The sequence below is a fragment of the Numida meleagris genome, chromosome 4 (genome assembly GCF_002078875.1).
Source record: "Numida meleagris isolate 19003 breed g44 Domestic line chromosome 4, NumMel1.0, whole genome shotgun sequence".
Lineage (NCBI taxonomy): Eukaryota > Metazoa > Chordata > Aves > Galliformes > Numididae > Numida > Numida meleagris.
In genome coordinates this window covers 37875411-37901444 of record NC_034412.1, presented here as the reverse complement: position 1 = coordinate 37901444, position 26034 = coordinate 37875411, and the positions used below count along the sequence as shown (strand labels likewise).

General features: G+C 36.9%; 1 protein-coding gene across 4 annotated transcripts in view; it reads left to right on the top strand.

Annotated features, from left to right (window-relative positions):
- LRBA (LPS responsive beige-like anchor protein) overlaps positions 1-26034 on the top strand; it is a 377228-nt gene that overhangs the window by 179848 nt on the left and 171346 nt on the right. For all 4 annotated transcript variants that reach the window (XM_021393535.1, XM_021393537.1, XM_021393538.1 and 1 more), the window contains one exon: positions 20686-20810. In XM_021393535.1, coding sequence (XP_021249210.1) covers positions 20686-20810 — 125 coding nt within the window. The remainder of the gene's footprint in view (positions 1-20685; positions 20811-26034) is intronic.

Sequence of the window (26034 nt, the reverse complement as noted above, 5' to 3'; positions counted from 1 at the left end):
TCCTTCATTTCTCATATAGCTCATCTTGCTTGAAGTATGCTGAATTTTTAACTGGTGAACAGCAATAGGAAGCCTTTAATGCTATAACATAGAGGCCAAAAGTAAAAAGTGGTCAGAAATTGAGGTTTGCAGTAAAATTTTGTAAAACAAACAAACAAAACCAACACAAAGCAAAACAGAAATATCATAGTTGTTAGGTGGCCTTTGTGTTGGTTTCCTTCATTTTTTGTTTATTTGTGTGCCATGAAAAAATATCACAGCGTATTTTAGCAGTCTTCTATTATATAGACTGGATGGTGTCATGTTATTTTTGTGACTAAATTTGTCAACAAACATTCTGGAAGTAAAAACTATTCTCATTACAGAAAGGTATGATGTTACTTGAGGGTTGTTTTTTTTTTTGAAAATCTAGGACTTGGTATTTTGTAAGATCAACAATGTTAGATGGTTTGGGATAGTAATCCTAAAAGAACGCTATGCATTACTTATGTTCAAGTGTTGTAAATAGTGACAGTGTCAAGAAGGATTTCTTTAAATGAATGAAGTTTATACAGGACATGCCATCTATAGTATGACTGAATAAACATTGATTCTAACCTTTATTCATGAAAGACGGTAATCTCAAGCTAATGCCGCACTTAACTCTGTACTTTCAAAATGATTTGCCTGATCTGATAAATTATGCAGTCTTTTATTTTGACCTTGTAACCCTGTGGAGTTTACTCAAACTGACTCTATAGTATTTGCCACATTAGCAGTATAATGGTTGTAACCAGTTCTTGTACTACAATTTATTCTGCAGCAAAAGGTAAACACTGAGACATGAAAATTTATTGATTCAATTACATGATATACACATAGTGCCATTTGAAAAGTGTTTTAGAGATTAAGTCATTATGTATCTTCTGTTTGCTAAAAAATCTGAAATACGTAAACTAGGAAGCAAGGAAGTATTGAGAAATATAAACTTTTATTTTTACTGTATGATAGAATGTGCTGTTAGACATCAGTCCAGAAGTTGTTTAGGTCAAAGAACAAGCCAGACATTGAACTCTCATGCCTGTATCTCTGGCTAAGGTAACTTTTGCCCTCAGTTAATCCTGCAAGCATGTTGTAATTTACCTTAACTGTGTAAATTATTTCTGCATTCAGATTGTGCCTGGGAGTCCAGGCTTCACAGTTTCTCTGTTTGAACAAAATTGATGACAGTACAAGTTCTTTTCCTTAAACAGCAGAAGGCAAGGGTAAATAAAAGGAAAAAAAAACAAACAACAAAGGGTGGATTTAAGGATATTGTCATTACATGACATCATTAATTTGTTTCAGCCAGCTATGCTTTTAAATCTACCACAACATGTTTTTATCTTGAATTGGAATATCTGATGCCTTTATCAGTTCAAACTGAAGAGCAGGGATGTTTTTATACAATCTAAAGGCAAAATACAAAACAAGTTGTGTTTTAATTTTCTCTCTTGTTGTAGTGACTTAGAGTTAGCAATACACGCAAGGCAAATCCTGCATAATCTCTTCTAAGTAAATTACACAATGGCATAATCTTACACAATAATATGAAAAATAATAATGAAGCATTTAATATGAGCATGATCAGAAAGATGTCTTTAAGGATTTAGGGTACTAGAGTGTGGAGTAGAGCATAGTTCAGAAATAAAACTGTTTTGCTTATTTCTCCTTCTTTTGTCTTTTGCGTTCTTTTTTTTTTTTTTTTTTCTTCGGTGCCTGTGTTAGGAAATGATTAATTTCTCCTCTTTGAGGTGGTATTTGCATTTAGTCTAGCTAATGCAAACAGGATAGGTGCTGGGTGTTGCAGTATCCAATTTATGTCTGTGCTTTATGCAGACATAATTTCGGGGATATGCTTGCTCTCATGTTTGTAACATAGCTGGGAGAAGGATGAAAAACTCCTGAAGAGATTGTTTTCTTCACAACAGTTAAAAGTATATTTACAATACGTATGCAGTGCCGACTATTTGATCTGTAATTCAGCACTGCTGATTAGCTTAGGTCTTGCACTGAAGACAGATTCCTGTTTTACATTTAAAAATTTCTTTCCCTGGGTTTGTCCTTGGGGCAGTGTTGGTCTGGGCAAATGATGTTGCCGTGAATTCAAAGGCAGCTCTGGTAGTCAGATGAAATTGCTTTATGGGGAAGCACGATAACCATGAGCGCTTAGAACGCTAATATTTCAGGGCTAATTAGGAAACTGGAGAGGGGAAAATGAGTGGTATGTAGAACTCCTGGTGTTTCCTTAGCATATACATTGGCTTCAAACGACCCAGTAGCAGGCAAACAGGAAACTAGTCAGTGACAACCCGAATGACTGTATTTCTGCGGTACAGTGTTTCTGTTACTGAACAGTTTTAGATTATAAAAGCGAGGTGGAATGAGATGGCAAGAAAAGCAGGAAACAGAGTGTGTAAATGCATTCACCTGTTGGTGGGTATGGATTTGAAGATGTCTAGAAGGGCTCTTGACCAGTAGAAGAAGAGGGGATGTGAAACGGGAGTAAAAAGCACAGAGGCATCTGGAAAAGGAGAGCACTGTGGCTGATGAGAGCAAGGGCTTCAGAGAAAGGTGAAGTAAAGGATACTTATATCACATTAAGTACTTAAAGACCTGCCATTGAGGGAAGTGGAGAAAGGAAAATCATCTCCACTTAGGGTTATAATGCTGTAATCTTAAAAACACTGAATAAAATTGCTGTAGTTATTTCTACAAAATACAGACTCCCCATGATTTCCCAAGTGGTTGCTTGTTTCTATTATTTTCCCCTTTTACATTGTCAGAATGTGTGTTACACATTCAACCATATTTTGGCCTTGTAAATATTATAAAGGAATTATTTGTTGGAGGATTTCACGATCTTGTTTTCAGGAGACCATTGTTGCATTTAGTGCAAAGAGCAACAACCACTAAGCAACTATACAAATGTTGTTGGCACTTGGATTGCTGTCAGTAGTTGAGCTTCTCCTTCTATGTTAAAATGGTCTTCTGATTTTAAAGTAACTTTTATTTTCCTAAGTCTGAAATAGATCCATATACTATGATGAACATAAATGCCCATGAGCTTTTCTATAGTGCTTGTGTTACAGTATCTGATTTTGCATATCTTCTACCTTTTTACAGTTATGTGTAATTATTCCCAAATTACAGATGGAAGCACAGGAGAGATTAAGAAGTTTTCTCTGCCAGATTTTCAAAGCAGCTGGCCATTAAATACTTTTCAAGGAGTAAAGCAGCTATTGACATTAAATGCTTTGCATTTTCAGCAGTCCCTCAGTTTAGAGTCCAATGTGTCTTACTTTGTACTGAGAAAATGAGAAGTTATGGTATCAGTGATGAATGATATGTGAGAAGTTTAGTTCAGATGAGATGCCCAGTATCATTTGGTTCTGTAGTGTGTTGCTCTTCTCTGAAGACTGAAAAGTGTCCTTCTCCAGCCTCCTTCTGCCTCATATGCCTTCAGATGTCTGTCAGCAATAGAAAGGGATCACATACCCAGGTAGCAAGGAGAATAGTCTATGGCAGTGAAAGACTTTAAGGAAAGATTTAAGGACAAAGGTTACTGGTATATTTGTACTGGAGAAGTGGTACCACAGTGTGAAGTAAGTTAGGGATATAACTAAATCTACACTTTACTTGTGGATCATCAGTAACAAAAACTGTGATGTGCAGTAGAGCAGCAGAAGCCAGTGAACCCCTCTATTGGAAAAATATGGAATTAGATGGCAGAAATTGTAAGCAGAATTTTTTGAAATTTTGAAAGTTTGAAATCAGTACTGAGAACAAAGGACTGTTAAGTTCTTTAACATGGTTGTGTAGATGCGATGCAAGAATAACACTCAGTCAATATAACTTGATGTTTTGGAGTAGGCGTTTCTGTAATGACTGCATGATGTTTTAATATATATTGTATATATTGTATAAGCTAATAATTACATATTTGTATATTTATTTAGCTGTTTTGATGAAGTTCTTTAAATACCTAAGGATTGTGTAAGTCTCTAAATTTAAAACACATTTCATATTCTACTTGTTCTTCATTGGTGCAAAAAAGAGAAGTCTGGAACACTGCTGTCAGAGCACAGCTTGGTTGGCTGGATCTTTCATAGAGTTTATCATTGTTTCCATATGTGTATCTACTGTCTAGCCTTCACAGTGAATGGTACCTTTTTATCTTTGGGAAATCTTTAACCAATTTAACTTACTCAGCTTATTGTTCAGTAATAAGGAAATAACATAAGGAAAGTGATTTTAAATACTGTTTTACATAAAAAATTGAATGACTTAATCATTGTGCGAATATAGGTCTATATTGCTATTTTCCAACATCGTTACCCTTGATTGACGAATTATTATCAGTGTGGTTTAGTCTTGAGACCAAGAAAGAAAATATTGATTTTCTTATAAAGAAAAAGCAAGGAGATAAATGTGTTTTTCTTACTTACCTACACATAAGTAACAGGTTAAGGGGGAGGAGTGGTCAAAAATATCACAAGTACTTTATATCATTTTCTTGCAACCTTAGCACTTCACCATGAACGTTATAAATGATTCTCCTTTAGGTACTGACTTGCTTTAGAATGATGTATGAAATAATATGTGTTTTGCATGTCCTGTTTGTAATGAAAAAGGTCATATAGTATCATTTACATAATCTCTAGCCAGAAATGAACTCCAGCAATATCTTCTGTATAACATATACATTATCTGAGGTTTAAAACTCTCATTATTCATGAAAGTTAATTTTACAGTGGGTGTGAATGATCTATCTTATGGCTGCTTTTTTGATCATTCTATAAAATAATATGGAGCAAAGCCTGCACAAATAGCAGGAAAACCAGTAAAGAGTGATGCATTTGCTTGACTCTGTGTATACCCGATTGGATCTTGATTGATGGCAATCATTTGTCTTTGTCAAAAAAGGAGAAAAATTCAGACGTTGAAATAAGAGTGCTATCAAACTTTCTACAATGGCAGAAAGATTCTATTAATGTAGCCCGAGAGTATTAACTGTCTCTGCTAGAAAATGATAAAGAATGTTAATTTTTTTTTCTTGAGCATGTTTAAGTGTAAACTGCATTGTTTTGTCTGTATGCAAAGACTAAGAGGGTATGCTGAAGATTTATGGCACAATGGATTTGGAAGAAAAAAAGAGTAAATTAGAAAAAAATAGAAAAGAGAGTAAAAAAGCCAAATATAAGAGCTTAATCCTTCTGATTATGATTTCTCAACAAAACAATAAAAGTTTAAGTAGAATAGTGTTGTAAAATCCTTAATGCCGCATTCCAATTGATATTGAAGCTTTGAAGACTAACTTCAAAGGAGGCTGAACTAGAGCAAAAAATAGATATAAAATAAACAAAAAAAATGACAAGCTTGGTTTTAGAAGTTCTTTTGTATGTCAGGTCTAGGAATATTGACCCACTACTTGAATGGGCCTTAAGGCAACTTCCTTATTAATGATACTTAGAAACACAAAGCATATGCTGGTGGGTAATATTGCATTTATGGGGAAAATGTTATTTCACAGTATGGTACTGCTAGAAATACAAAAATATTTTTACTTTTTAAATGAAGGAGTATCATTCCATATATACAGAAAGAACCAACAACACTTGATGGATTTATCATGCCATTTGTATCCGTGGGTTTTACTATGCATTTCTTATGACATCTGGTTCTAAATAACAGTATTAAAGTTTGATTACTGAAATAGTATTATTGAAATTATGAACACAGCAAATTGTCTCTGTGAGTACTCACTCTACCTTAGTAAGGCAATCTTTTTTTGATCGTAAGCTTTTAAGGAATAAGGAAAGTGTATTTTCCAACTTTAATGTTTACTAGTCCTTGTTGCATCCTTATACATAGGTCACTCCAAAAGTAATGCCTCCTATTTGTTTCCATGGAAACTACAATAGATACAAAGAGCATGGTAACACTGTTTTGTAGAGCCAAACTTCAGCTACAGACACTCCTTTTCAACATAGTCACCACCATTAGCTATGCATTTTCACCAGTGATGAACAAGAGCCTGCATGCTGTGCTCGTAAAAATCTGCACCAGCAGAGATGACCCACTGTCACCATCCATTGCCTCACAGTGGTCACATCCACTTTTTTGTCTCCATAAATATTCAACAAGTATCAGAAAGTGTCAGTGGGTGCCATTTTTTTCTGTGTGGAGGAATTCAGTGACACGTCTTTGCTAGCAGAATAAAATAGAAGGCATGACTTTCAGAGCAACCCTTATTTATAAGTATTTGAGAGATTTTCATTTAAAGAACAGCTTCTGAAAGAGAGGCTCTATCAAAACTGGGGACCAGGAGCTTCAGTTTTATACTAATTTGCTTTATTGCCCTCATTGTCATTTTAAAGCGTTTAGCTATTTCTGCACTATGTGTCTTGAACACGTTTTCCAGCTTTGCCCTACTTCATTATGTGCCTGAGCATGTTAGCAAGCTCATGATTAAAACATGAAAAGACACAGCGTTACCTGTTGTCGCTTAGAGAATCTTAACATCATTAAAATGTTGTCAGTTTTGGAAGGATTCATTTGATAACTTTCATGATGCTGTTGCTACTCCTGCTGAGGATGCTAAGATGTGATTCTAGATTGGGGAGGTATTTACTCTTCTCAGTTTTATGGGGGAAATGATAAAGTAGTTGAGACATTTGTTATGAAAAATTACTTGCAGGATTGAAATCTTTGCTGTTTTATTGAGCAACTGCAAGATTACTTCATGGTAGAGAAATTCTAGAAGTGGTACCAGTATGTATTAGATGTACACTCTGCTTCATATCCCCTCTTCTGAAAAATGCTAAATGAGAACCAGACTGATAACGTAGGACAGTACTAAGGTTGAGGTCCTATTTTCAGGTAGCAATAGCATCAGAATCACCTGTAGTGTCCTAATAAGCCCCACTGCGTGTGTGTATGTGTCCTTAATTAGATCCATGTACCACAGTCCTTAATTAGATGAGGAAATATTAGGAAATATTCTCTCTCATGCTCCTTCCTCTGCCTCTCACCCCCTCTCTATCTCCACTTTATGCTGTTGTCTGCCTGCAATTTCTGTCACCATTCATTTTCAAGCAGATTTCTCATTTGCCTTCCCCAGGTTTTTGTCCTAGGCAGACCTGGTTTTATGCCATCCCCTTTCTACCCTACCTTTTCTCCTACTGATTCCCAACTCTGTTCCCTTTTGTCAATCGCTAGCAGATCATGTCAGTGTAATCTTTCCCTGTGGCCTCTCAACTCTTCCGTTTTTATCTTCAGTGACTTCTACATCTAGATGCTTTCTTTATTGCCTCAACAACAAAGGCACTTTGTCTGTTCTCTATTTGGATGAAATAATTTCTTCCTTTGTGCTGCTTATGCTGTAATGAATGTAGTGAGCACTGCAGAAAGACAACTGAAATGTATTTGTCCCAGTGCATCTCATTCTGTCTAGAGTAGCCTCTTCAGAGAAAGCTTAGACTGTTTTTTTGAAGAGGATATTCTGGAATTTTCCTTAGTTGATCTGTGGAAATATGTGTATTTATCATGCATGTGAACTAAGACTGTTCTCTGTGAATTTGACACACACAAAGTCACAGTCTTGGCCTGTGAGATGGGGGTATCTGGAAAGGATCATGGGAAGAATGGGCAGCGTCTTCAAAGGCGTTTTCCTATTAGCAGGCGTCTACTGATTGTATGCAAACTGTGATGTCAAATGTGGCCATCACCATGGCTTCATTTGACAGCTTTGGTACAGAAGTGGTAAAATAAATACTTTAGGCACTAGCTTCTATGTAGAAAAATTAAAATTCTCTTAATGTAGCTGATTTTGACTTAGGAAATTATATTCCAAGTGATTAAAATTTCATAAAGATAAAATGATACCTTGAAACTTTGGGCAATCAGAATTACCTACAAACTTACCTTTTATCAAGCACTCAAAGCCATTCAATCCATGTCACAGAATAAATTCAGTGAAATAACCTATTGTGTTTGTTACCGTGTTAAGTTCTTAACCCCAAATCCCATGGTGTGTTGTAATCTCTGTGATAATTGTCAGGCTGTCTCTGTTCTTTCTGGCCCCTTCCCTCACTGGAATTTTTTTGGGAAAAAAGCATCTTGCAGCGATTAGTGTCAAAGATTGGTTACTTCTATCATATAGTTTGGTAAGTAATCCTTAGCTTTTGCTCTGATTTGCTGCTTTCTCATATCGCTTCACACATGTATTTCATTTACAAAGTTTAGCAAAGTTATTCCCTATAAAGAGGGTGAAAGTCTAGATGAAAGCCATCCCTCTTGTGAAAGCCATATTCTCTATCCCTCTTAGTGACTGGTACAACAAAGTAAATGTTAATGGTGCATGATACTGAAAATGAATCCTGGTGACCTTGAGAAGCTGTAGCAGAAGACCAGATTTTGAGTCCTTTTGCCATTGTTTTCTTTAGTGTATTTTTAATTTTTAGTTGAAAAATGTGGTACTAGTAGCTGTGTGTATGTTCAGTATTTGAAACAATCTAAACTAAAATTCATAAATTGCTTTAAAAAAGCAAACTCATTTGCTTATAATTTTTAGTTTTATTTTTCCTTTTTCCCTTCAAGGGAAACAAACAAATTCTGTGGTGGAGGTAACAAACTCTGTAAACAAGGTTTCTTGGAAAAGGTATATTATATTACTGTATCAAAATGCTTGAGCTCTTTAATTTTTCATCTTAAGCTATTGAAAAGAGAAGATGGCTTAGTTTAACAGGGATAACACATGATTATTTCTAAAGCTGAATTATGGAGAAAGAGGCGGCTTTACAGATAATTGTACATATAGTTTATGCATGTGGGAGGAAGACCATGTTCAAGGAAGAAAAAATGCATTGTGATGCAGTATGCCTAAATTATGCTTCTAAATATATGCATGATAATTTAACAGCAATATGGTCTTAAATAAAAATAACATTCTCTGGAGAATTTACCTAAAACAAGAATTAACAACTCTAGGAAAAAAAGTAATATGGAGAATTGTATGGTTGTTCCACTGAAGAGTTCTGCTCTCATGTTTGCATTCTGGATTTTAAATATGCAATTTACAGTTATGTTAGGGGCTTCTTTAATGCCTTAAGGATTGCTCTCTTTATTGTCCCTACAGTTGTTTTTCATAAACGCTAACAATATCCCATACTGTACAGGTACTTGATTTATACACACAAATGGAATTCTGTGGCCTAGAAACTGAGGTTTCCCCAGTCCACTTAAAACTCTTTACTTTGAAGCCTAAATGACATATTAGAAAAGAAATTAGCGCAGTCCCAGCCTGCTGTTTTTCACAGTAGTAATTCTTCCACATATCTGTACTCTGACCCTGAGGGTTGAGGCTGCTGATACTTGCGTTTGTTTGAAGTCTGCTTCTCTGTTCTGGATGAGTACTTGGAGGAGAGGCACATCAGAAGGAAGAAGAGAGTGGTCGCAGACAAGCTATATAAGGCTCAGTAACTCCGCTGAGCTGGGAACAGCTGGGAACTGGCAGAGTATTAAGATGGTCAGCTTATTCTTACTCTTACTTAAGCAACCACTGACATTTTTGACATTTTTGGATGCAGAATTTGAGGCTAGCCTTTTGGTGGGAAAAGATGCAACCATTTTGGGGCTCTTGTCCAACAGGTGCCATCATATCCTTGCTCTGAGGCGGAGGGACAGGCAGCCTCAGACTGTATGGGGTGCTGCTGCAGTGATGCGGTTGGATGCACTCCAGTGCGTTTACCCCACATTGCTCCATTCTCCTCTTTGATAGGGGAATGCCTCGGTCATCTTGAGGGGCTGTGGAACAGGGATTCTTTGCTGCTTGGGCTAATTGTTTCCAGTTGTGAATGACAGCTGTGTCTACATCCTTCTTCTCCATGATGAGGTGCCATGTTGAGAAGAACCACTTCAAGTTGAGAACGCTCTGTGTTTTTTTTTCCTTTCTTTTTTTTTTACATTTGACTTTGAACCTGGTTGCTCAGAAGGCTAGCAAGTTTGTCTTAAAAGCAAATAAAAGAGTAGCTGGCTGGAGAGGGAAAAGTTGGAAACCTTGTCAGGAGAGTTAATAGCATCACTGAACAAAAAATTGTATTGTCTTTTAGTATGTTTCTCTATGGATGCTGACAAAGGGGTGGGGGGTAGTGTGCTTGTTTTAAGTTCACTGAAATGAAGTAGGAAACATTTCCTGTTTTGTTGCGTCCAAGCTCTAACAACCTTTGTTACCAACTCTGTTCTTGACTGATAGATTAAAATGCTAACACTGCTAGTTTTGAGTATAAAGTAAGAATATGTGGAGGAAAGAATATTGCAATGTCTCTATATTGCTCACTGCAAATGTTCCTCACCAAGTTAGTGGTAGCTTGATTTCTCTCTTAAAATAACTATAGAAAATAAGTTTACAGTGGTTGTCTGTGATGTGTCACCATTCAAGCTTTCCTCCCCCAAGAGTTAGGCCTTGAATTATTGTATTAAAAGAATCTTGGGTGGTTTAGCTCTCCAAAGTGTTTTGTGCTTTTCTGCAAGTAACGCTTTAGCAACGCTCCTAACATTAGTAAGGATGGCTTCTGGACTTGCCTTTCATTAATATAGCCGTGGGATAGCTGTCATTTTCAGAAGGAGCTGTTTACTGGCTTCAGAGCTGGTCTGACCCTTGGCCATCAGTAGGTGCTGGCTAGCTTCAGTAGAGTGGGAGATTAAAGCTGCAGATATTTAGGCAAGGTCAAATTAGAACTCAAAGATCACAAATGAAGCATTACTTTAATTATCTAAATGATGGATGAAAGCTGAGCAGAAAAACTGACTACAGAGTGCCTTCCTACCTCTTGACATTCACCCCAAATACACGCTTCCACATTTCCAAACGAAAGTTTGCACATCAGCTCCCAATCTTATGAACACTACTCTCACCTGACTCAACTGCCATCCCTTAACACTGCTGCTCCGCTCTCAATGGTAGAGTGTAGGTGCGGTTTCTTGCCGAGTTGTCATGGGCACTGTTCCTGCAGAGGCTGCTGCCTGGTGAGTGACTGCTCCTGGGCAGCATCCTCCCTTGCTGGCGGTGTGAGGGAGCAGCTTAGAGCTTGCCTCCTTGCCATGCATGCTAACCGCCAACCTTTCTGTTCATTGACCATGTACAATGTGGCAACACTCTAAAAGAAGATAAGGTGTGTTTTCATGTTACTCTTTCCTTCATTTAAACCTTGACTAAATACCGTATGCTCTGTGTGGTCTGAAAAAGGGTGCTTCATCATAATTTAGTGGTGTCTTTTTATTTTTAGAGACCTTTTATAAGACTTTCAAATGAGAAATGTATTTAATAACTTATTAATAATTAATTAAATTAATCATTTATTACACTTTAACTTTTATAAGGGTTTTTGGTCCTGTTGTTGCTTCCTGACCATGCTATGGTATTATGCTAGCAGTTAGGACTCTTACTCCGCATGCTCCTAGTGCTCTTGCTGGCTTGTACTTAGTGTTTCCTGTCTCTCAGAGTGATACAATGTTTGCAGTTACTTGAACTCTTTCTTACATATGTTCCCACAATCATCACCCAATGAAGTCATTTCCCAGATTTTTGCCTGCCTTGGATTTTTAAATCCTGAATTAAAGCTTTGACAGATGTGCTAGCCTCGAAATCATGCTGGAATGATGGTGCTTTTGTTGTTGTTGTTTTTATTTGTTTGCTTTTGAAATTATGCAAGCTTTGATTTTAATTATATCATCATTCCTATACAGAGAGTAGAATAAATGCATGGAAGTTTTGAAGTTGGACAGTCTGTAAGATTTTAGTGTCCTAACCTGCAGTCTAAATTGGTAATGCTTTTTCTAAGATATTGTTTTAGCAGTAGTTAAACATGTGGCGGACTTCAGAGAGTTGCCTAATGCCCATAGTACGCTTCAAAGTGGAGTGGCAAGTGTGTTCAAATTAATTTGTGATTAAGCAAGAGCTTAGAGAGCTCTATCTCCCAAGACGCACTCAAATTCTGTCCATAAAATATATAAAGTATATATATCTTGTTATTTAGAGACCCCAGAGACAACTTTGCTTTCTTTATTATTCTAGATTAAAAAGAGTCAACAAAAATAAATGCCATGTGTAAGCAGGCCAAAGTTGTGCGCTCCCTCTCCCTCTCCCTCTCCCTCTCCCTCTCCCCCTCTCTCTCCCCCTCTCTCTCTCTCTCACACACACACACACACACACACACACACACACAATTTGGAGAATATCATTCCAATCACAGGAATGTTCTTCTTTCCTGAATGGAAAATGTTTTGGCAGGCTGATTTGAAGGCAAGTGATCTTTAACAAACCTCACATAGGTTCATTCTGGACTGGAATGCTTCAGATGTTGTACCTAAGTCTGTGTCATCTTTTCTATTCCTCTCTTTCATGTATGTTGAATTTCAGAATTAATTTAGTTAACTACGTATTAATTTCAACTTTGGAAAAAAAATAGAGCAAAATTTTGGGAAGGATAGTACGATTAGTTTAAACCTTTCTTGCAGAGGACCCTTAAGCAATAATAATTTGAACTTGTGGTGGAAGAACATACAGCAGAAAAGTATTTTCTGAATTGGAGGGGTGCACTGTTAAATTTTTATGGAAGCAAGAGAAGTATCCAGCTGTTAAGAAAGCCATAAAAGAAAAGGATGTAGGTTAGCCACAGCTCTTAAAATGCAGATATGTGGGAATGTGATTTCATCCTGTTTCTTCTAGAAGTAATGGCAGAATGTTTTGGGCCAGTTTACTCTAAGATTTTAGGAAATTGCTTTACTCTGATTCATGTTTTTAATACTTTTGGGTTCAGAACAATTTACAAATGAAATGTTTTGGTGAAAAGTGTATACAGACATGGTGAAGGGTTGTCATCTGAAATTACAAGCTACTGGAAAGAATTAATCTGAGTCATAATATTTCAGTGTATGTTACAGAGTCTTCATATGTTCTGTGGGGAATTATTTGTGGGTGAAGATAAAGATCCTTTCTGTCGATGTGCTTGTGGTGAAAGTATCAAAGCCAGTAGAAATGGCGAGGGAGGTGGATAAACACTTATCTAGCTGCTTCACCATATATAGGTATATCCTCCAACCCATACTGTTCTGCTGTGTTGTTCATTTTTGTAAGGATAGGATGCTAGTTACTACAGACTAAATTTCTGCATTATCAGAGAACCATCAAAAAATAAAAGCAATAAAATTAAGTGTGCCTTCTTTTGGAACATGTAATAGTTACTCATAGTATGAATAGCAGTTTGTAGGATCTGTATGAACTTTAGTTATTTTGAAAAACAAAACTTGCTGACTACAATCAGGTGTAGAATGTGAGCGATCTGGAAAGACCTTTGAACAGCTGAGTCAAAGCATCTGTTTGCAAATTTGTGATGAGCTCATTCTTCGATGCCTGAATCATGTTTGAACTAACTTTGCTCAAACCGAACACAAAGGTTTTGATGTTAACTTAGTACACATAGAGAAATAGAGTAGTTTTCAGTTAATTTATAATTAATCTTGATGGAAATACCAGCAGAATTGAACAGTGTTGCAAGATGACTGTCTTTAAAAGTGTAGCTTTATTTTAGTGATCAAAATAAGATCAGCCTAAGATAAGATAGTGGTCACAGCGCACACGATTGGTGCTGTATCGTGTATTTAAGTGAGCCCTCTTTGAAGTATCAGCGTGCACAGGAATGCCAGCACTTCAAAGAATGCTGCCTCCAAAAAAGATGCAGCTGTGGGTTGCCACCAAGGGGTTAATAAAGATCAAAGAGCAAACATAAACTCATACATAAACAGAGCTGTTTTTAAACTGGAAGTTAAAAACACCGTCATCTAGGACAGCGACACCTTGAAGGTGGGCTTGTCTTTACCTTGATGTGGTGCTTTATAATGTGTAAAGGACTGAGACGTTTATTGTCAATATTTTTTTCTAGTTTGCTTTTAAAATGAGAGGTTCAAAGCTTGTTAATGCAGAAAAAAGCCTCTGTGATATCTGAAATTGGCATTGTTCCTCTTCTTTTGTTTTGCATACACTAGTTAGAGGGGAATGGATTTGGGGTATAATTCAAAGGACAGAAGCAGGGAGGCCTGGGCGGGGAGTTGTGATTGCATTGTCTAACGGATGGCTCAGACAGAGAAAATATCACAACTATTTACCGTATTAAAGCCCTCAAACAGTATTTGTACCAATTCTTAAAGTGCAAATCTCAGAATTACAGATCTGTGCTGTTTGTACTGTTTTGTTTATATGGGGAAATAGCACGCTTCCCTTGCTGACATGCTTCCCTTGCTGACATCTCCATTTTTTTTTCTTTACAGTGGAAGCACATAAGGTTTAAGCTGTACCAAGGTCCCTTACAACCATACAGAGGTCCCCGGAGTAACAGTTCTGTGCTAATTGCATGCAAACGTTGTGCCCGAAGCTCACACCCTCCTTTGCACATCTATTTCTTCTGAAAGATGTGCAAAAGAATGGCACTACTTTCTCTTCTGAAAACACCGGCAAAAAAACCACACCTTTTGTTAACGCTAAAATACAGATAAAGGCAAGACACCTTTTGGAAAATACTTTTTAGAGTCAAATGTTGTGTTGGAGAAGAGTTAGGAGAAGCAAGTAGACTATGCTAATCTAATAGATTGCATTAATATTATGCATAATTGGTATTATATCAGAGAAGTTTTACTCACTGGTCTTGGCCTTTTGTTATGACCACTTGCTGTTACTACAGTGGTAACTGTGGTAGGGACTAGGAGCTTGCCCTGTGCATGATGTATTTTGCTTAAGGGTTGAGATTACTTCCATTTTGGAAATCTTTCTTCTGAAACTATTGAATATGAATGTCTGCGTGGGAGAAAAATGGAGATACTGTGAGAAGGCACAGACTGTGTCATGTTGCAGTAATATTACATGATACATCTTTCTTAATATTAAATACATTCTCAGTTATCCTCTCCTTCCTTCTTTCCTTTGCCTCACCTACACATTTGCGTCATTTTTTAGTTACATAGTTGCTGGTTAAACTGCAATGTAAACAGGCTACTAATTGTAAAACAGAATGAAAACATTCAAACTTAATAATCATCATTTGTTACTGTGATCCAATCTAGGGTAGAACCCCATCAATGTCTGTGTGAATGTGATCTTCTTTCACTGGTTTTGCCATTGAATAAAATATAGGTAATGTAGGTAGTATTTCCGAGGATCTCAAGGCGCTATTAATCTTTAATATTCTGAAGTGGACACACTATCAGCAAAGTGCTGTGGAATACACACAGTAAGATAGGGTGTAGCTGGCCAAATAATGTTTTAGTGACAACTGACTTAATACTAACCAAACCTTTTCCTGTGTGCTTTGCATTTTTTTCCTACTGCATTGGTTAGCTTCTGTTCTCTGGTTAGGTTCACTGGGTGGCAGGAGAGAAACCAGTTTGTGGGATTTCTGGGTGAGATACTGAATTTGATGCTGTTGCTGAGATCTTACTTGTCAAGATACATCTTCAGGGCCATGCTTTACCAGTGTGAAGCCCAATGTTCTGTTTTTGGAAATGTTAGATATTTTTGATCGCATTACGAACTGTTAATGGTGTTTGTACACAAAATATTCTTAAGAATAATACTTAGACATGCATCTACATTCATTAATGTACTGTAGTGAAACTTTTTTTAAAAATCATGATCTGTGAAAGCTTATTAAAAGAGTAGTAAAGGGTTTCAGAAAATGTTTTACTTGATTTCTGAAATTACTTGTTATCAAGTCATTTGGAAAAAGATATGTTGCATTGTATTTTGAAAGGCAAAGTACTAGAGATTTTAGTATTCTAGACATGCATGAAAATGCAGTGGATTTCTGCATGCAAGATAAAGCAAGTACATCAATGCAGGAAGGTTGTATTGATGCCTTATGGTCTGATAGAGGTATTCTTTCAAGATTTCTGCAGTTCTTTCTAGAACTTCATCACTTTTATCTTAGCATTGACAGTTGAATGTGAATACCTATTGCTTTTACTGGAAAATTTTTTTTACATATCTAGCCACAAATGTCTGGCTTGAGTTCATGAAGTGTTTCACATGAAAGATAAATCTACCTAGATGTAGAGTATGAGATGTTACTGACCAGAATTAAAATAACCCAGCATTTTTTTTCTTAAAAATGGGGCATTCATATTTCCTTTTCCCTCTTAATTTAGAAGTAACACCTGATATTGTGCATGAGCTATTTGATGAGCCATGGCAACCAATGATTTGAATCAGTTAAAACCAGAAGCTTTGGTAGGCATGTGGTTAGAAATAGGGCAAATTGCAGAATGTTTTTTCTTCCAGATTTCTTTCCAATTCTGTCATTTTGCTACTGATAAATAAGTAGTGTTGCCTCTCTGCATTTGGTTGTCTATTAAACTAATTTAGCCCCAGATCTCTGTGTTACATCTCTGAAATTGGCATTGCTGACTGATTGCCTTGTGATGGCCGTAGTGGAGCACCAGGGGATTGACTGGGTTTGCAGATTGACTTACCTGCCTGACTCTACAGTTAGAGTTCCAACGAAAAGTCTCTCATATGGAAATTTATCTTGGTGTCTTCGTGCAGATTTAGGACATGTGAATGGGGTGCTACGCTTGCTGCATGATTACCATCTCTGTTCTCATTCTGTGGCCTGATCATAGCCTTGGCTTCTGAGTGCATCCCTGAAATAATTTCTAGCAGTACCAAATTCACATTGGCTAACGTTTCATACATGCGCTTAATAGATATAATTGCCATGTACCAGAGAAGGAACTATTTCTCTTTAGAATTTAATTTTCTGCCTCTGCAGGTGATTTCTGTAAGGTTGTGCTGCTTTCACCTTTTTCTCCTTTTCTTTGTTTCTCTTTGTAAAGATCTGGTTGCGTGCTTATTCGGTGCACTAAAATACATTCTTGGTTAGCTGTTGGCCCAAATACAGCCCGAAGACCTCTCAAACTATTGCTTGTGTAGGTTTACCATTTCCATACTTTTCTCCACCTTGCAGAATACTTTTTCCATCCACGCCAGTGTGCTGACTGATTCTTTTTTGTGGAAGTAAAGATAACAGAATATCTTGAAATATATAATGGATAAAACATTACAAGAAGTAATTTTTCAGCAATTGCATGATCCTCTCGTCATTCTGTGCTTGTACTGCTTAGATTCAATTTAAGTCTCCTATAGGATACGAGGACCTCAAGGTTATTCCCAAGCCTAAAATATGTTTCTTATAATACCATAATAAAGCTAGCAGGCCAGTTGGTATGCTTTGTTTCCAATTGGGTTAATCTTTGAAACTGGTGGAGAAAATAGGTTTCCTGATCTTATTTTTCTTGGAATTAAGATATGTTGGCATATAAACTTTTTCTCTTTGACCACGGTGAAGCATCCTTTTCCTTTACATTATACGCTCAAAATCCTTATATAAAGGTTATATTGATCGTTTTGTATTTCATCTAATCTGAGCAGTTTTAACTATCTACTTAGATAAATGGGAATTGGGAAGAAAGTTTGTCATGGTTTTATAGCAAATCTGAGTACGCTGCTGGCAATTTGGAGAACTATTTGATACAAAAGCAGTGTAATGGTATTTCTATTTGAATAAGACATTTAATATAGAAGTATTGCTTTTATTCATTCAATATTGTTACTAAGGAGCCACCAATTACTGTGTATCATGTTAGTGGGGCCCCTGACAAATCCATGCAAATCATACGATTTATAATTCATAAATCCCCAGTCCCCTGAGGAACGTTGCTCTTGCACTTACACTAATTGAGTACTTATGTTCATTGATCCAGTCCATATAGCACCTTTAGTCCATATGGCAGCCTTTACTGCGGGGCCAGAAGCTTCTGTTGTTAAAACAAACAAAAAAACCCTTAGTTAACAGCACTAGACTGTTCTTAAAATCCAGTTACTTGCCCGTTGGCTTCATTATGCTTCGGTCTTTCAGCCAGCAAACTGTAGCCAAGTCAGAGCAACATTTATGTCTGGCTCCCCCTGGCTGTAGAGGTATAAAGAGGGTATTCTTATTTGGGGATGAGGCTGGAACAGTCTATTGATCTTACCTGTGAGTGAGTTGTTCTGGTTTACTGGCTTACATTGGTACTAATGCACATCTGTCCCAGTAGCTGCTCTTAGATGTGGCTCATTTTTAAGAATTAGACAATAGGTGCTTACTTTTGGCTGTACAGTTTTTTGTTGGTTATTTGTCTATGTGTAAAGAGTACATTGTTTTTCCCCTCATCACTCAGTGGTTGCCAATAGCTATAAACACCCAAATATGCAGTTGAATAGTTGGTATGTTGTTATCTGTGATTAGTCATGGCACTGGTGAAGAACAAGGAATCCTATGTAAATTTCATACGGTGAATGGAAAGTAAAGGTACAGGACTAAAGATATATTATGTTTTGGGATAATGTTTCGATCATAGTTTCCTATTTTTCTAATAATTTTAGCATAGTATTGTAATATAGTATAACTTAAATTATTATCCGGAAGAATGACAACACTTAATTCTATCAAAACCATAGAAAGATAGATGAATGACAAATTAATAATTTACCATCTTTGCATAATACTGTGGCACAGAATACCAGAAGGATTGATGGCAGAAAAGGTTAACAAATTTTAGCAGCTTCCATTAGCTTTTCATTGTCATATGTTTGTGGTGCTGACTGAAATAAGCTTTGTAGGAGATCTCAGTCTAGGGAACTAATTACTTGTGCCGATTGCCATACTGATGAATAGACCTTCATTGTATCATTCCCCTGAAGACGAGGAGCAGTCTGTGATTCACGACTGCATCCTGGCTGATATTTGATAATAATTTTAACAGATAAATGTAGGTAGGCAGAATGATGAAGTGCCTATCCATGCTCTCCGACTATCAAAGGCATGCACATAGCCAGCTGCATTCTGCCTTTTTTCTATAATTGCTAAAGGAGAATTTTAAGTTGTTAATCGAGCTTTGAATCTTCCTGTGTTTTATGCTGCTTTGTTTGGTTAATTATTCCAAGTAGATTTTATAATCAAAGCACTCAAATTGTAGCATGATTATAACACACAAAGTGCGAATATAAGATGTTGAGATATTTGTTGCAAATACTTAAGTATTTTTCAGAAATTAGGAAATCAGGACGATGAAGAATAGCACTGCCTTTTCCTTGATGTTAGAAAAAGGCACAAATTTAACAAATCTAGATGCAGGGGTATACTCCATTTTTTAAAACAAGATTATTTTGTCAGCTTTTTTAATATCTATGAATTGTGTTTAGAAGGAGGGCTGCGCAAATGGTTGTGGCTTTTGTTACGGTGCGTGCTTGAAACCTGGGTTTACATTAAATAAAACTAATTTCTGCCTTTAGATCTCGAAACTAGGAATATAGATATTGGGTATTTTTAACGTTGGGATCTGTAAATTAGTCATGGCTATTCATTTGTCAGTGTTACTGACAGCTATGCTTTCTATTAGCTTCTGGACCAGGGATGGAATATATGTACGTTGCCAGTTATTGTTTTAGTACTAGTTACATTAACAAACAAAGCCAGTATTTTATAACTTGAGCATACATGTTTTCAGGCTATAAACCTACCATGACTATTCTATGCATCAGGCATTTTTTGTTTGTTTATTTTGCTATACCTGAAATTGTGGGGGTTTTTTAGTACGTTTTCTAGGCTAAAATATTGTTTTACAGTGGCGTTCAGTCATGATCATCTAACGAGATAGTAACTGGCACTTATATATGGCCATATTAAAAAGATCTACATATATTTGGAGCGTACAATGGAAAATAATGAATTTGATATAACCTTTTCTAGACATAATTTTTTAAAGGTATGCCTTCAATATAGCAATTATTACACATCATAACATGTAGTTTTTAATTAAATGTAAAAACACAACTACATAAAGCAGAAATCCAATCTGATTTGCTTGGAAATAGATTGCTATTTCACTCTTCTGGAATGGTTTATTTAAAAACAGTAAATGGAAAAGAAATGCATTTTCTTGTGTTGTTCTAAGCCTCAGGGGCTAAATGTAATGAATATTTTAAGAGATTATTTTAATTAAATTCCTGCACATCTAAACAGAGTAATATTTTATTATCACATACATAACCATGTAACTGAGGTATTCATTAAAGTTAACACTTTCTGGACCAAGAATTCCTGGTATGATTTACTGACCTTGTGCAAAAAGGCACAAATTAGGAAGAAAAATGAAGGGGGACAGACTTTGATTAATATAGGTAATGCTATACCATATTTATAATAGCCTTTTCCCTATTCTGGTTTATAAATGCAGTCACTGAGAAAGGTGCCCTGCTGAGGCTGAAATGAGGCTGAAATCGGAGCACATGCCACTAGAGTGTGGGGAAACTGATCACACTGTCAGCAATTCATTTCAAAATGATGTATTTAGTGCTCATTTCACCTTCCAAGAAAAAAGGGAAAGGAGTTCCTTAGACTGGAAGGTGATATTGTTATTTTCAAGGACATACCTAAGTAAAAGATTGCAGAAAGGGGGGAGGTTAAAAAAGAAGAAAAAAAAAAGGCAGTGCAAACAAGGAGAGCTTTATGCAGAAATTCAGTGCTACCATGCTGTTTGATAATTGCTAACATATGTGGCTCCTCTGTTTCATTGTAGTCGTCCTCGTGAGTTCTGGCGCCTTGACTACTGGGAAGATGACTTGCGGCGCCGGCGACGATTTGTGCGTAACCCCCTTGGATCGACACATCCTGAAGCGACACTAAAAGCAGCCGGAGAACATGGTCAGTGTAAAAACCGCTTCTTGCCAGTAGCAGCAGGTTACAGTACCTGGAGCGAAGGGTAGACCTTCCTTCCTAGAACGTGCTATAAAATTGTCCCAAATGCCAAAACGTTTGTCACTGCATTTTGGACATGCTCAGTACACAGATGAGCTGACCGTTGCTTATTATAAGCGATGCTGGTATTTGTTAAGCACCCTTATTACATCCTAGCTGAGAGATGGCTTGTTGTGCACGCTTTGCGTACAGTGATTACAAATACGGTTCTTAGTACAGGAAAAGGGTATGTAATTTTGCCGTTAATCCTTGGACACACGTTCTTGTGGTAAATTACCTGTTTATGACTTAGTAACTTCAAAAGACAATAGTTAGAAATTCATGGCAGTTATTTCAGTTAGCCTTAGCATATATCTGCCTATCCTTATAGATAGATGAAAACAAAAATAATACTTCTAGAGCTAGACTTTATTCAGACCTTTGCATGTGTTTAAGTCATCAAAGACTTCTGTAAAAATATGATATGGAAGAAATAGTAACAAATGCCAGAACATAAAGTATTCTTCAAGCAGTAAATGGTACTGACGACTTCTATGGGTGATTTTCAAATCAGATCACATTTTTAACAGGTTTTTTTTTCCCTCATTTTATTATCAGGGATCACTCAGCTACACGCTGCTGTCTGTTCTGTAGAAATGCATTTATAAAACAAATGCAATAATTGGTTTCAGAACTCTAACAAACCAAAAGATAAAAAGCCAAAGCTAATGAACTTTGGGTTTTAGTCTAGAATGTTTGTCTTTGTGATCTAATGAAGAAAAATATTTATTATATTTAAAAATAATTTGCTTACAGTTAAAACAGTACCCTTCCACTTGAATGCACGTCACTGATTAGAACCATTTAACTGTAGGTATTGTTTATCTTTTTTAGTCTGTGAATTACTGCATATGTATACATACACGCGCATATTATACGTGGAGGCATTCACTTCATGCTAATTTAAAATTATTAAGACTGTTGTATGGGCATAGAAGAACACCGCTGTCATAAAGTTAGTTTCTATCAAGCATCTTAACCTCTTGCACTCAGCCTTAAAGAGCCATTTCTGGAAGAAAATGTCTACAATATGTCAGCTGATATAATGCCAAATGTGACATCAGTCCTTTAAAATAAATGACCATACAGAGAATAGTCAATAAAGTGATCTAAAAGCAATGTTCATAGAGACCTACATCATTCTCTATAGAAAGAGGAACAAGATGTAGAATTAATTAACCCACTTCTTGCTTTGGGGCTTGTTGTTGTTAATACTGTTTGTTGTTTCTATGCCGTGGACTTTGATGACACAAGATTTCTTTCTGTTTAATGCCATTGGATAAAGAAGAACTGCCCCCTTTAAAAATTGTGTCGTTTAGATTAAATTGGTCTTGACACAGTTTGAAGTATTCTCCTCATATGTTCCTATTTAATCCTAATATTGTTTATCAAAACAGTGAAAAATAACTCTTATTTTTACTGCAAAATATTTACAGCTCCTACCTGTATTTGTGTAACTAATTTTTCCATGGGAATGAAACATGAGTGCACACTAATAGAATTATTCATCTTTCATAGTGACATGATATTTTCATTAATCCATGCCGTTGTTTCAAGGGCTATCACTCATACTCCGTTTGTAATTGACAGGAGTACAATTTTTGTCAATACAAAATAAAGCTGAATAAAACTAGCCCTATGCATAGCTGGTAGCTAACCGTGATAATTGAAATAGGGCTAATTTTTTTTGTCATTCCTTCTGTTCGGCGTTTGACGTCCATTACAGTGTTCAGTTATATTTAATTTCTTGATGTTGTTTTATTCTGAATTTAATTGCATAATACCCTAGTTGTCTGTTGTCATTCTGTTTATTAATATATCGAGTGAATTTTCTAGTTTACCTTATTATTTTTGTGACTTCTGAAAGTACAGCTAATGACGGTCTGCCTGACTGTAGATAGGCATGCAGTACTCTTGTTCTTGGACTCTCCACTGGCAAGGTGTAAGATGACCAAAGTACAAACTGAAATTCAACTAGAAGCTACATATAATGTATACAAATACAAAAGTGATTTTGTTGTTGTTGTTGTTGTTTGTGTGTGTGTGTGTGTGTGTCAAGAGGGTGCAGCTGTCAGAAGGATCAGCCTAAATAATCATTTGATCTGTTTGTTTCTGAAATGTGCTTATAATTTCTTAGTATTAACCAATTTCAGATCAGAAAGTACCATTGTTTTCAGATTTTCATAACCAGATTTTCAGGCCCTGATTCCAGGATATGAATATCCTTGGAATTTGCAGTAGAATTTTCCTTCATGTGTTATGATTACTTATCAATAATTTATCATTATTTATTCTATTTCAATTAATTTTATGTGTCTCTGAAGAAAAAGCATTTCAAAATGATGAATCAAAGGTTCCCTACTGCCTATTTAAGCTTTTCTAAAAAAAGAAAACAGAACAAAACAAAAACCTGAAATTGGACATACGGGATCTTGCCGAAAGGGAAAATAATGCATAAATAATGGAAAAGTACTATTGCATGCTTGCTAGCATGGATTTTAGTACACTGGTAAGTACACATTAGCAACTGCTGAGTGTCTTGCAAATCAAATCAGATGTATTCCCTGTCCCAGAGAGCTCACAGTCGAGCAAAGATCACAATTTGCAACTGTGAAAAAGCTTCAGAAACAATCAGAAGCCTAGATATTGTTCGGTAAAACCTACAGAGAACAACGACAATCAGCTCTGTTGCAGCCTCGTTGTGCGTCTTAGTAGCAAGAACCAATCTTTTCCAGGGATTGATTTGATTTGAAGGAGAGCCTCTGGTGCAGAGGTGGCAGAATAAATACCTGAAGACTGATGTTCTCTCTTCAGACAATCAATACCAGCCCCATGACTATACTTCTGGCTACCTTCTAGTTAAAAACAAATTTTTTAATTCTGACAATTTAATTGCCATTCCCAAGTTCACATTAACTTGCCTGGGGGAAGAAAAGGCTTTAGGTAATTTTTCACAGGAAAAAAAAATCTTTCCAAAATGGATGTTTATAAAAGTCAGTCTAGTAGCGTACTGGGGGGTGGCAGAAAGAGAGGTGAGGATAGTTTGGGATGGAAAGAGTTAACTCTTTTCTGTTTTCTCTTTCCACTTACTGTTTAGAAACGAAACCAAAATATTTATAAATTGTAGAGGTGTGAAAGTCAGAATTCTATTCCTGGAAGCTAACATCGTGCAAAAATGAGTAATTGAAGCCTGTCCTAGTTGGAGCTTGACCCCCCAGTATGTGATTTTGCAGGATAATCTTTATCTGCTTGAAAATGCAGTATCTGGCTTGTTAACAGGTGATTTTGTCTCTTTATTTGTTTTAATTCACATTTCTTAAGAACTGGGCGGGGGTGGCATGGGCTGGAGAGCAGTTGTGTTGCAGTTGGAGCTGTGCTCAGAACATCGTGACTAAAAGCGTGGAGCACTGATAGTGTACAATATTGAACTTGACTGGTCAGTTGTCTTTGCCTTAGCTCAAGGGATGAAAAAGAAGTCTTAAAAATAATATTTTAAAAATCTGGTGGGAAAGTGCTTATTTTTCCCCATGTTGTCTTAAAAATAATAATAATAATAACAACTTAGGGGAGCTTCTAGGAGGCCTGCCTTTCTTATAAAACAAAGTGAGAGGAATTTTTTGTAATGCATCTTTTCCCATAATTGCTTTTTCTAATATATTTGCCAGACATTAAAATTACAAACTGTAGTAGTAAATTACCTTCTGCATGGTGCTTTCTGATACTATATTTTTTTAACATATCCTAAAATTTTATTTCTTCTCAAAGTTGTGGACAAATAATTCAGAATAACCTGCCCTTCTGTGAATGTTGTGAGCTAAATGATTATTTTTACACCCAAGTGTTCCAGAGATGCAACTGGAATGAATGAGGCTCTATGCAGATACGTTTGGAAAAAGCTCCTTGAACTAAGTGGGCCTTACCGATCTGTTTGGGAAAGGTTGTGTGGAAGTGCAATAGGGAAATGTGCCAAAGAAACGAGTGTGCCATGTAAACACGCTGCCAGCAGGTTGTCATCTCCTGTGCACAACGTAGGTTGTACCTTTTGGTCTTGAGCTTGAAAACGTGCATGTGAATGAATGGAGATCTGCAGGGCCAGAGCCAGGAGGTGCAGTGGTGCCAAGAAGGGGCGGGTCTGGCAGAAAGCAGCCTGCCCTAGCAGATGGCTGAGCAGGGTTTGGGACCTGGGGCGTCAGATCAGCCCTGCACGTGCGTGGGAACCGAACGTGCCACGTGGTGGCATACATCTCTAGTTGGTAAATACAGAAAGAACTAGACTGTGGCCTACAGAAGTGCATTCATCTGCAAAGCATAGGCGAATCGATGTGGATTGTATTCCATTTCTGCACTGATACTTGCATGCTCTTGTGCCTGCGGGCTGTAGGCACAGTGCTTTGTTCAGCCCGGTGCAGAACAAGCAGATCCGGGCTCAGTGTGCTGCCTGGCTGCAGTCAGTGCGTGCAGTGTGTGGCCCTGTGCCGCAGTGCCATGCGCTTGCATGTGTACACAGTCCTGCACACCGGTGTGCAGGTCAGGAAGTATGGGTAGCTAACTATGCAAAGAGATGACAGAATGAAAACAGTTTACAAATATGGACTAAAAGAACCTCTGTCTCAAATCCCCTCTTGAAAAAGGCAGTTCTGCAATGCGTGTGTTTCTGGATTGCTATAAGATAGTTTGGGAAAGAAATATCTGGGTGAGGGAAGGTGAGGCAGGAGGTATGGATTTGTGTTGCTTGATCCTCTTCGGTTGGAAGTTGCCATACTGATTTTATTTTTTCTTAATGGTAGGATGACAGGACGTGTCACAAGTTGTGCTGAATTTAGAGGCATTAACCTTAGATTTTGGCTTTTGGTCTTAAGTGAGAAGAATAGGTAGAAGGCAAGTTCAAAATAGCATCTTATAGAGAAGGAGGCCAAAATGTGGATGGGGTCTGAAACAACACATGTCCTTTGCCAGCATTAAAAAGTAAAAAAAAGAAAAGGAAAAAAAATGCTGATTCTCCTCTGTTTTATCCACTGAATGGTTTTGTTCTATTTTACTTTTTTGATCTTCAGCAGAAAGCTGCTGGGCTGCGGAGTGCCAGTGCATGTGGTGTGTGTTAGTACTCTGTCGGTAATTTTACTGCTGCTAA